General features: G+C 37.1%; 1 protein-coding gene across 4 annotated transcripts in view; it reads left to right on the forward strand.

The window, feature by feature from the left end:
- LOC120532912 (lysine-specific demethylase 4C-like) overlaps positions 1-13,171 on the forward strand; it is a 917,975-nt gene that overhangs the window by 173,335 nt on the left and 731,469 nt on the right. For 3 of the 4 annotated variants that reach the window (XM_039759396.1, XM_039759398.1, XM_039759397.1), the window contains exon 7: positions 11,212-11,315. In XM_039759396.1, coding sequence (XP_039615330.1) covers positions 11,212-11,315 — 104 coding nt within the window. Of the gene's footprint in view, positions 1-7,569; positions 8,159-11,211; positions 11,316-13,171 lie in introns of those variants that run through there. The other variant, XM_039759399.1, reaches the window with a different exon arrangement.

Consider the following 13,171-nt stretch of genomic DNA (forward strand, 5'->3'; position numbering starts at 1 on the left):
CACAGTTATAGGAAATGCCAAATTGTGGCTGTTTCTGCCAAAGAGGGCAACAGCAGCTGTTACAGCCAAATGTGTACAGGTTCTTACTTTTTCCACAGATGGAAATGGCAAATCTGTTCATGTTCATTGAATAAATTATGGGAAAGTCAAATTTGCATTGTTTCTTTGTCTAATTACATCACCTTTATCTGAAGATTCTATTTATTTATAGATCAAATCTTGACATGTCCACATATGTTAAAAAGAAAAAAAAACATTTCCTGGGTAATACTGCTTCACATGAATGTAGTTTAAGGTACCATCATTAGCAATAATAATAATTCATTATATTTATATTTCAAGGTACTCAAAGTGCTTTACACAGTAAGTGGTGAGCCACTTCAATCACCACTAATGTGTAGCATCCACCTGGATAATGCAATGGCAGCCACACATTACCAGTTAGGTGGTGAAGGGTTGAGAGATAGTTAGCCAATATGAGATAGGGGATGATAAGGGGTCAGAATGACCAGGCCATGGTGGACAATTTAGCCAGGACCTCAGGATACACTCTACTCTTTAATAAGGATGCCCAGGAATCTTTAATGACCACATGACCTTGGTTTTACATCTCTTTTGAAAGATGGCATCATTTTTTACAGCACAGTGTCTGCACTGGGGCATTGGGATCTACATTCAAACCACAGGGTAGGTACCCCCTGCTAGCCTCACCAACACCTCTTCCAGCAGCAGTCCAAGCTTTTTCTGGTTGGTCTCCCATCCAAGTACTGGCTGAGCCTGAACTTGCTTAGCTTTAGGTGGATGGCTTGTTCTGAAGTGTGTGTGGTATGGCTGTTGGCATCTGTTCTGTTAGGGAAAGAATAAATACAAAGGATCAAGTTACATCAAGACTGCACCATCTTCTTGCTTTCTCTACCTGACCCATATCCAGTGGTTTTTAGATGTTCTCTTATTGATATTGAACCATCCTTTTCATTGTTTTGGGCATAACGGGAAATATGAGATATCATTTTTACAAATTGCTTTTCCCGGAATCCAAGGATTCTGTTAAAATTCAGTTTATAAATTATTAAACTTATTAAACTACGCAGTGATTATTTTAATAGTTAAATTCATATGCTATCCTAAGAGTCTCCAATTCACCAGTGTGAATTTAATGACTACTTAATGTAAAATCAATGTATTCTATGTAAATAACAATGTGTAGTCTGGAAATTGCAGTGCAAAAAATGTAAAATAAGCTATAAAGAATATTATGCAAATTGCAACAAGTAATTAGTTGTTTTCTTTAATACTTTGAGCTTTGGGATCACTACCTAAGAAGTAATATATCAAAGCTAATTTTAGAATAGAAATGACAAAGCTTAAAATATTCTAATAAGATTTTTTTTTATGTTTTTGCCGGAAGGTTTCTCTATAATAGTTATCATCTCTTTTTGTTTTTAATGGAATATCTGTTTATTGCCACAGTGATGTGGAAGTCTAAAGTAAAGCAAAGTGTCTAGCAAAGGCCAGAAGCCAAATAAAGATAGTTTTAAAGAGAATACCAAATCCCTAAATGTTAACCAAAAATCATAGTCAAAAATGATCATGTATAATTTAATTTGTTTGAATAATTTAGCTCAAAGTCACACACAATGCTTTTACAGAACATCCACAAACTTGGAAGAGGAAGCTGGGATTCTTCCTTTGGAATATGAATGGATAATTAGGTATTACTAAGGGAACTTGGGACATGAATGTTAATTTCTCTTTGCGACATCTCTTAAAAATGACTGCCTAAGCCTCATTTTAAGTATGAGTTTTTGCTTGAATTTTTGTGCCAAGTGTGAAGGCCTTAAACTGCATAGTAAGATTATTTGCATTTCAAACTTCAGGGTAGCTTTTTGCCTCGTAGTTCCAGTCATGCTGATGGAGTTTTAAATGCTCTTCATTCTCATTGTTCAGTATGCTATTTAAACTTTAAATTTAGGAGGACACTTAAATGCTCCTGTCCCCTTTTATGTGGGGGCCAAAAATGGAGCATTGGAGCATTCACATACATAATAGCTAGGTTTTATTACAATGCTGCCAAAACTGGGCAAATTATTCAAATATAATTCTGTCTAACAACATTTTAATAGAGAAACTAAAAATCTGTTGAAAGACCAAAAATGGAGTTCCAACTGGGATAATCGTGTTTATTTGGTGATGTCCTCAGGTATATGGAATTTAGTTGCCCAAGTGCACTTCCAGCAGTCATGGCTGAAACAAAGAAGCCTGTCTTACTAAGGAGTCCTTCCTTTTCCCACCCAGGTTGTCACATTGCCACTAGTGACATAAGCAAACTTTTTTTCTGTAGTATTGTTTATTCAGATGACAGCATCAGATCTGAGGAGCAAGCATACAGAATTGTTACTCTTCCAGCTTTAGACATGGCTCCTACTTATGTTCTGTCTATTCTAGTCTTTTCAAAGACAGCAGTGTGATTGCATTCATCTCAGAGGCCTAATTTCAGAGTTAGACTAGCTTACAATGGCCTAATTTAATAATTTAAACCCTAATTTAATAAAATTGCATCTAACCACTTTTGCATGATGTGGTACAAGATACACAAATGTAACATAACATTCTGAAACTTGCCTAGTTCTGTTTAGCATCATGGGTCTCTGTACCCTATCTTGGCATAAGGGGCTATGGGGCAAGAAACAAGTTCTGGACAGGAACCAGTCATGCACACACCCCACAATTCAGAGTCACCAGTTAACCTAACCTGCATGTCTTTGGGGAGGCACACATATTGAAAACTTGGAAACTCTGTTTGGACAGTGACCAGATAAGGTGTTTGAGTTGAGAATGCTGGATTATTGACGCAGTAGCTCTCTAAACATTGCCACTGCTGTCTAGATACCCAGGTTATACTGCTCTCTTTCCCAGGCTAACGGGTGAAATTTGTGGAGGCAATGGTAACCTTAGGGTCCGGTAAGATTTACTCTGCAGTTGCAGATGTCTGGTCCTGGCACTTGGTGTTGAGATTTTGGTTACCAGTTGCAGGTGATTGTCTCACAAAATCTCTAACCTTGCTCATCCCTTCAATGAAACCTCTCAGTTGTCACCCCCCATACCTAAACCTATGAAACCACAAAGATATAAGAACCTAGACCAAATTAATATTAATAACGTTTAGCGCATTTCAAAAATTCAAAAATTAAAGATTAATACAAAATGTAAATAATAGGAAAATTATATTCTTATAACATTTTAGCAGCAGTGATACAGATTCAGTCCTTCCTCTTTATCTTCAAGATTATCCTCCTCTATTACAAATATTATGTGCCCTAATGCTCAGATCCTCCTATTCATGGATTAATTTTTGTCTCCCTTCAGCGCTGGTGTACCACTTCCCTTCAGTCTTTTACTCCAAAATGTAACATGTCAAAAGATCAGCTTTCTGTTTGAAATTTGTCACAGGCCTAAAGATAAAACTGGCAGTTCAAAAGTTCACTTCCCTGTGCCGTACTTCACAAGGAGGTGAGCTCTTTAACTGACACTGAAACTCAATATATTCAGAAAATTACTCCATTTTTTAATTTCCCAACTTGACAGTTATATCATCACAAGCCAATCTTAGGATTTGTTTATCTGAATCTCACCTGCGCATCTCTGGCCCGATCCAGTTGTACGCAGAGCTTCTGCTAGTGGGCCAGGGTGATCTAGATTAATGGCACTGTGCTTTACAACAGAATAAATTATAAAGTCAATTGTAAATTGTAACATGTAAGTGATTGATGAAAAAGTAATAAAATTGTTCTGTTATAGATGATATATATCTATATATATCTATATATATATATCTATATACTGTATATACCTGTATATAGATATATATGATTAATACACATAAAAGTAGTAAAGAAACTGATTTTGAGGTTAACTTGGTGCATAAAATGTCATAATTCAATTAAACTTTTTGTCTAGAGATCTGTAGCCAATGTACACATAAGAGTACCCAAGCCCTTGTAGATTGATTTTAATTGAAAACCACTGAGTGAATGTTATATGCAAAGTAATTGTATTTCATACCCAATAAAAAGAACAATAATAGTTTAAAGTATTTAAGGTCATGGAATGCAAGTCATAATCTGCAAGTGTTGGTTTTTAGATTAAACAAAACTGCTATCTCATTTTGTTCTTCTTTTTAATTAAGGTAATTTATTTGAAAGAGGCAGTAAATCACTGTTGCACTATCAGTATAATAATCGTAAAGGAGTTCCAGTGTTAGCCATTTATCCTGCAAATTGCTACAGCACACAATAACACAAAAAACTTGTTGACTGAGACCTCCTCGGGGAGGGCTGAGGAATAAAAAAAAAGAAAAATTAATTTGTTTTTTAGCATATTGCCATTCTGCAAGGTTTATAGCCAGGGTCAAAAAAAATTGTTGTTTTGCAGTTTGTAAACAGTACAATAAAAATGGTGCTTTGAAAGAATATGTACAGTATGATCCTTTTGCAAAACATGGCTTTTTTAGGAAAACATTTGGTACAAATTGCACATTGTCTTACAATGATATATTGGTTTTCACTACAATTTTCTGATCACTGAGTGATTCCTTTTAATAATTTCTTTCGATATTTCTGTTTTTACAGTAGGGAATAACGTTTAAATAATTTCAGCTTACTAGTAACATATGATAGATAAAACTTACACTTCAATAGATGTGCAAATACATGCATACTGCGTCCAGCAGGGATTTTTGGCTTAATGGATACACCGAGTTCAGTGCTGGAATCCAGCTGTGTTGTCCTTATTGTGCCACCTCAGAACCACAACGGTGACCAAATAACCACAGCAACAATGCAAATGAGTCACATCACAAATAATACATTTTATATTTAGCTTGATAAAAGTTGACAGGGACTTTCGCAGTGAGTAACTGAGACGTTTTTGGTACTCTGGTTGCTATGTTCTTGGTTCTGTCATAGTGTGCAGAAGTTTGAAAGGCAGAAGGTTATGGAGGGCCACGGTTTCAAAGACCCTGGGTTGAGCAGGTCAGCATCTGTGCTGCTCCAGTGTTCCAGGAGTCTAATGTGTGGTAGTATGTTTTTGTAACTTTAAGATAATAAATTAATTGTTTTGGTACGATAAAGCATTCAGTGTTTAGGTAAAGGCTTCTTCCTCTTCCATTTCTAGAAAAATGTCTGGGAACAAAGGACATCATCAGCACTTGTCTTGACAGAGTTCAAGAAATATTTTTTCACAGTGTAATAATAAAAACGAAAGTAAGAATATGTAATAAAAGAAAGAAGAACACAATATACCATAATACTAATAAGTAGAAATAGTACATAAAAGAATAATATTTCATAAGCTGGTTAGACACTATATGCCTTAAAGTAAATGGACACCTGACTATCACACCTATATGAAGTTGTGAATATCCCATTCCAAAACCATGGACAATCCCCCGATTTTGTGGCCCAAACAGCCTTCACTTTTCTGGGAAGGCATTTCACAAGATTCTGGAGTGTGTATGTGGGAATGTGTGCCCACTTAAGCCAAAATAGCGTCTGTGAAGTCAAGTACTGATGTTGGACAAGAATACTTGGCTCACAATCAACGTTCCATTTCATCCCAGAATTGTTTAGTAGGGTTGAGGTCATAACTCAATTTCCTCCACACCAAACTCTTCAAACCATATCTTTATGGAACAGGCTTTGTGCACAAGAGCACAGTCAAACTACTTTGAACAGAAAAGGGGCTTCCCCAAACTGCTTCCAGAAAGTTGAAAGCATACAATTCATTAATAGTACACTCACTGGATCCAGGGGGCAGAGCGCAAACCCTGAAAAACAGCCTCATCCATCAAACTTTACAGTAGGCAATATGAAGTCCAGAAGGTGGCATTCTCCTGGGATCCTCCAAACACAGATTCATCCATTGGCCTGCCAGATAGAGAAGCATGATTTATCACCCTAGAGGAAACGATTCCACTGCTCCAGAGTCCACTGGCGACATGTTTTACTCTACTCCAGTCAACACTTGGCATTGTGCATAGTGATCTCTGGCTTGTGTGCAGTTCCTCTGCCATGGAAACCCATTTCATGATGCTCCTGACACACAGCTGTTGTGTTGATGTTGCTTACAGAAGCAGGTTGTTACTCTGTTGTGAATGAAGCAATACAGGAGAGGTGATTTTTACGTGCACTGTAGTTCAGCACTTGGCTGTCCTGCTCTGTGAGTTTGCTTGGTCCACCACTTCATGGTTGAGTTGCTGTGGCTCCTCGATGATTCTGCTTCACAATATTAGCATTTACAGGTGACCAGGACAGATTTAGCAGATCTGAAATTTCACATCCTGATTTGTGACAAAGGTTGCATCTTTTGACAGTTCCACATTTAAAGTCACCAAACTATTCAGTGCAACCCATTCTACTGTCACTGTTTGGCAATGGAGATTGCAAGGCTGTATGCTTGATTTTATGTTCCTGTTAACAATGCGTGTGGCTGAAACAACCCAGTAATTTGGATGAGTGTCCACATTCTTTTAGCTATATAGTATATGAGTGCAAAGCTTACTGATTATACAGGCCACAGCGGCTCACTAGTATTAATTGAATGCCATGGCTACCTACACATACAAAACAAAAAACTGTACCAAAAACTATTGAGGCTAACATGTGGCAGGCCTTTGATTCAAAATCAACTTGCTGTTTAATGAGTTTTATGAATTTCTATCTGAAAATGGCGTAACCATACCCTGTATAACCCTATTAATTTTTTTATTTAATGCTTCCATAACAATGAGTTCAGTAGCTTGAAGCATAATTTATATTGTACCCAACAGCATGATAACATACTGGATAATACTGTTGTTGATTTACAGTGTCAGGAAATGTGGTTCAAATTATGCCTTAACTAGGTCACCACCTGTGTGAAGTGTACATGTACATCCCTTGTACACTTGCATATTTTTCATGTTTATGGCTTTCTCTGGGTACTTTAGATTTCTTCCCAAAGCAAATGTTTTTGACTGATAACTGAAACTGTCAGTGAATATGCACGTGTATGTGTGTGTGGGTATATAAACCCTATAATAAACTAGCATTGTGTTCAGGACTGTCTGGTTTCAGTCTTTTCCCCCAGTGTTATTAGGATTTAGTTCCATTTTACCATTGAAATGAAATAAATGGTTACTGTGAATCGATGTACACCAGTAGGTAAAGCAGGTTTACAAATGAAAAGACATAAGGATCACTTTATGATGGTGTTGACCATAAATAAAACAAATGCCATTTAAATAAAAATTAAGTCAAACAAACCAGATAATTAACACAGAAAATGTCCCAACCCCTAGCAACTAGATGCTGTGTTTGATGAATTATTGAAGATAGATAGATAGATAGATAGATACTAATCCAGCAGCAGTATACTGATAGATAGATAGCCCAGGTAAAAATGTGCTTAACTAACTGATTTATGTAAATAAGTTACTGATGTAAAAAAATGTAAATGTTTGTGTTTTAAACTGTTCATTTTATTTCATATAGTAGTTCGCTTATGTAGTTAAGAAGATTTTTATTTTGATAGTTGGATGGATAGAAAAAACGGAAGGGGGTGGAAGAACCAGCTGAAGGAAAAAAACGGAGAAGAAGGAAGAGCGAGGAGAAGGAGAGTGTGTGACGCTGAAGTGGTGTAACAGAAAGTTTGGGAGACAAATTATCAGCACGATACCAGAATATGAACTGCTGATATAGACGGAGAATTTCGATTAGACGTTCGCAGTGTCTATCCGGCGAATAAACCACTCGTTAACTCAGCAAGGGAAGTAGCAAGGTGAAGAGGCAGTAGCTAACGCAGCTCAACATGATCCTGGCAGACATTCGCTTAATTGGAGGCGATTTTGGATTATCTCAGCAGCGGTTCCCTGCTTGTGGACAGAGGCGGAGAGGTTGGAAGGATTTGTTGGACTGATAACCACATTACCAAGTAGGGTACTTGTTTATTTTGTTTTGTTGCTCCTGGTGGAGTGAAGGGACTGATAGGTTTTTGGTCGCAACGCTCACAAGCAACGAATCGGGCCTGCAACGTTTTGTTTTAAATAGAGTGACAAGAGTGAATGTGTTTATATTATTAATAGTGTAGTATAGTTCTTGATTATTTCCAGTTTATTACTTGTGTTTTGCCGGTTTATAATTAAACGGGGAGTCTATCATTGTTTTATAACTCTGTTTCTTGGTGTTTTTTTTGTGTAGTATAAACTATTGCTTTGGGAACAAATGTAACAGGTAACTTAATCTACCTTTATTTATTTGTTATAACCTGTCCAGTATATTGCTATACTTAATTAATAATGTTTTGTTCAATGTAACCCGAGACGTAAAATATTAAAGTAAGTAGAATCCTAACAAATTAGACATTAGAGTGAAGAACTTGGGGCCCCTTTCTACACACAGTTGGAGTAGACGGGCTACAGATAGATAGATAGATAGATAGATAGATAGATAGATAGATAGATAGATAGATAGATAGATAGATAGATAGATAGATAGATAGATAGATAGATAGATAGATAGATAGATCAAATGAATGAATGAACTTTATTTGTCCCCTGAGGGAAATTTCTTTAAAAAAATAAATAAATACATGCATAAATAGATAGACATATAATTATATATATACTAGCTGATTACCCGGTGGCTTCGCTCACTGAGTACAAGGGAAAAAAATAAAATGTAGTATATAAATTATTAAACAATAAGACATTAACATGTAAGAAGTAAAGATACTGTACATTTAGCAATACTGGAGTGCTTTCGGGTAAAGTGCATTTTAAAGGCGCTATAACACAACAGGTAAGTAGTACTATTAGCAGCTTAAATGTATTTGGATCATCTCTCGGTAGCAGATCCCTTGTGAAAAGCGCTACACAACCGCTGTGGTATAGAAATTACGATCCTGCAAATTTTTGCCTGACAACCTTGCACTACGTGCCTGTGATTTAAGAGAAAAATTATTCTGAGAAATATGGATACTGCCCTTCCGTGTTTAACGGGCAGAAGGTCCAAACAATTCCCAAGTCCAAAACTTAAAATGAAGAGGTTGGTACATCTTCTTAGATGTAAACCCTCCATCTTCTTAAAAGAATTTATCACAAAAGCCACCTTGAATGTTGCAGGGTTTTAGTGACCTGAACTCACCTTAAGGGCCAGTAAGTAGTCGTGAAGCACAATTTACAAAGAGAGTTTTGCTTAGATGGCGCTGATCACACTTATTCGCAATGATTTCCACTCTCTCAGGAGCCAACGGGGCACTCGAAGTGTCACAAACAGTGCGAGAAGAGAGGATGCCGCCCGAAACTGCGAAGCTCTCGACCCAACGGAGCAGCCCGACATTCTGCGCCTCCGAGCGTTCACTTAGTTCTCATGACCCCTGGCCGGTGAAGGCGGAGTCGTCTTCACATTGTTTACAGCTCGGCTCAGTTATAAAGTAGAAAGACGCAAAGCTGTTTTCCTCATCTCTTCTACTATCAAGTACTGCCAATTAAAACAAAGTTATAATGTGGCAGTTTCGTGGACAAATAAATAAAACTTCTCTGTCAGAACGCACCTGGCGGTGAACGGCTCAGCGCTAGAGTCCAGAGAGGAGGGCTGGGAGAGGGCGACGTGGGGTGCACTTCTATGGTATAGATTGGCGTGTTTTGTGTTTACTTCTTTTCAATATCAGTAAAGTAACTCTCACACAAATAATAACAATTCATAAAGATGATTTAAAAATGGCATCCAAAAACGAAATGATTAATTCCTGTATTATAATATGTTCTGTGGTCGTACGTAATTTCCGTTTCAAACGTGAAAAGAATTTTATATATATATATATGTATGCACACACAGACAGACACTATGGTCTAAACCTGGGGTGTCCAACTCTGGTCCTGGAGGACTGCAGTGGCTGCAGGTTTTCATTCTCACCCTTTTCCTAATCAGTTTTCACTGCTAATTAACTCCTTTCCCTTCATTTTATTAGCCCTGTTTTTAAGGATTCAGTCCTTTGAATTGATTAGTTTCTTCATTAAATGGCAGCCAAACAAAAATGAGCCATGAAACAAGACAACAGATGACCTGCTAAGTTGGGGCTTCAAACTCCCACCAGTTTCACTCCAACCAATTCCTTAATGAGAAGTCGATTGTTGCTGTTCATTAAAGACGTTATTGACTATCAGTACTTGTTGCTGCTCTCGTTCTGCCACAGCAGACTGTTGATTTTCTGTTTCTTCTAAGACCATTATCAAGATGTATTGGTAACCAGAGCAGACCAACATGACTGAGACTTTCACATTTCTTTCTTTTCAGGTGCGCTGCTCATGTTTTGCATCTCATTATTGTTTGGCTGCTTATTAAGGAAAGCGAAACAATTAAGGGGTCTGAGTCACATCAATAAAAGCTAAGGCAAAACAAGTTAATCAGCAGTAAAAATGGCTCACTAATGAAGAAGATGGTTAGAATGAAAACCTGCAGCCACTGTGGCCCACCAGGACTGGAGTTGGACACCCCTAGAAACACCAGAATCACTAAAGAGAAAGAAAATGTGCAATTTGGTAGTCTCGGTCCCAGTGAGGTATTATGCAGGTGTATTGCTGTTGGTATAAAGGAGTCCCAGTTGCTTTTGATGACACGTTTCTGCTGAGTAACTCCTCAGTGTTAGTGGAGATGAGGTGCAGCGTTGTTCGTAATGGCACTCAGTTTTATTTTTACAACAACAACAACAACATTTATTTATATAGCACATTTTCATACAAACAGTAGCTCAAAGTGCTTTACATATTAAAGAATAGAAAAATGAAAGACATAATTTATAAAAAAATAATTCAACATTAACATCGAATAAGAGTAAGGTTCAATGGCCAGGGGGGACAGAAAAAACAAAAAAAACTCCAGACGGCTGGAGAAAAAATAAAATCTGTAGGGATTCCAGACCATGAGACCGCCCAGTCCCCTCTGGGCATTCTACCTAACATAAATGAAACAGTCCTCTTTGGATTTAGGGTTCTCACGGAATATCTAAAACCAAAAATCAAAATGCAGACTGATACTGTGTTCCATTTAGCTGCAGAAGAAATGTAAATCTGATTTTTAGATCATTTGTGGCATTGCCTTTGTCAAAACTGTAAGTTTCTAAAAAAATACTTTCAGGAATGTGATCTTGAATTTGTGTATTATGTTGTTTTTGCAGGATTCTTCCCAAATAGTGCCCAGAGCTGTGAAGCCTTTCTCCGTCATAAGATGACTCTAATTTCACCATCAATTCTGAAGAAATATGGAATTCCTTTTGATAAGGTATGTTTTAATATCAGGAAATGATACACTGAAAATTGTTTTGAGGAGGTCTGAGCATGAGAAAGCTGTTGCTATTTTTTATTCTCGTTTTTAACTAACTTAAATATTTAATTTTCCAGTACCTGGTACCCAAGAATCAAGTTTGGGTTATTCACATATTAAGATTAAATGAAAAGCTTCATCAATGATAAAAATCAATCAATCAATCAATCAACATTTATTTATATAGTACATATTCATACAAAAAAAAATGTAGCTCAAAGTGCTTTACAAAATGAATAGAGAAATAGAAGACACAATAAAAGATAAACATAAGTCAACATTAATTAACATAGAATAAGAGTAAGGTCCGATGGCCAGGGTGGACAGAAAAAAAAAAAACTCCAAAGGCTGGAGAAAAAAATAAAATCTGTAGGGGTTCCAGACCAAGAGACCGCCCAGTCCCCTCTGGGCAGACATGTATAATTTATAAAAAGAAGCTATTTTTTGTAGTTCCAGATGATAATGATGCAAAAACAACCCTTGGTGACCCTGAACTGGCTTAAAACAAATGGGCTGCAAAAGTTTTAACCACTATTGTGAAAAAAAGGAAAAAAACTACTGTATGTGAAGTAATTCCAAATACTTTGTGCTTATGTTAGAATAAATATTTGGGGGGTCCTCATCTTCAGTGTAGCAAAACAAGAGGAGAATGCTGTGAGCCAACATAATAGACTTGAATTACAATGCAAAACCCCATTATACAAATTATCAGTGCCAATTTCCTATATGTATTTTATATATACAGTATATGTGAATGTATATGCAAGCAAAGGTCTGTGATATGGTTTTCATATTTGTAGCCGGAAATCCACAAGGATGAAAATGAATCCTGTATCTTTAAAATTGTTTTTTATTCCTAATGTTTTGACTCCTATTGGGAACCATCATCAGAGGAAAATGGTTATGGTTAGACATACAGGAATCCAAGGCAATATATAGCAAATAAGGAGGGGAAGGGAGGTGGATGGGTGGGGTTTGGAATTGATGAGGTGGGGTTTGGAGGGTGTTGGTCATAAAGTCTTTTTTATTATGTGCATGTTCTTTTTTCAGACATGCATATGCTGGGTTCATGCCCAAATGTCTGTTAATGGTGTTTTCACTGGATGGGTGCATTTCAGCTAGTTCTCTGGCACTTTTAGTATAAGCCTTGAATTTTAGTTGCACTGAGTCTGATTTAAATGTGTGTCTGGCCAATGGTGAACCCCATGTAACTGGCAGGTGACCGGGTCAACATTGACCATTCTGTGGCTCTGCAGCCCCCTACACATGCTGCAATGCACTGTGTGTTCTAACACTTTTCCTTCATGGTCAACATTAGGATTTTAAGCAATTTGTGTGCGTGTGTGTGTTATCTTAAATTTTTGTTCTTCTCCTTCTGGTTGCTACTGTTAGAGGTTGCCACAGCGGATCATCTTTTTTCCATAGGAGTATTTATTTAAATAATATTGTAAAAAGAGAGTCTAGACATTACATTCACCAACCACACTAAAGCTGCGCCCTTCCAACTAAGTGATCAGCTGTATTGTCAGGACCTAGAATGGCGGAAAGATGGGAGTTGTATGGGTAATTAGTGGATATAGTGTACTTTAAGGGTATTTAAGTCAGCTTTCTGCTGTCCTTCCCTCTGCAGAAGAGAGAATGCCCTAAATCCCCTTCCACTATTTATCTTGTGGACTCTCACTAACTTATCGCTTCAGTCTAAGGCTGCATCCATACTACTGTGTTTTCGTTTAAAAACATCTCCATTCTTACTAGTATTTTCACATCCTCAGCCCGCACTAATATAGCCCAAAAGGCATATGATGTAGACATTT

Source organism: Polypterus senegalus, chromosome 7, assembly GCF_016835505.1.
Source record: "Polypterus senegalus isolate Bchr_013 chromosome 7, ASM1683550v1, whole genome shotgun sequence".
Taxonomy (NCBI): domain Eukaryota; kingdom Metazoa; phylum Chordata; class Cladistia; order Polypteriformes; family Polypteridae; genus Polypterus; species Polypterus senegalus.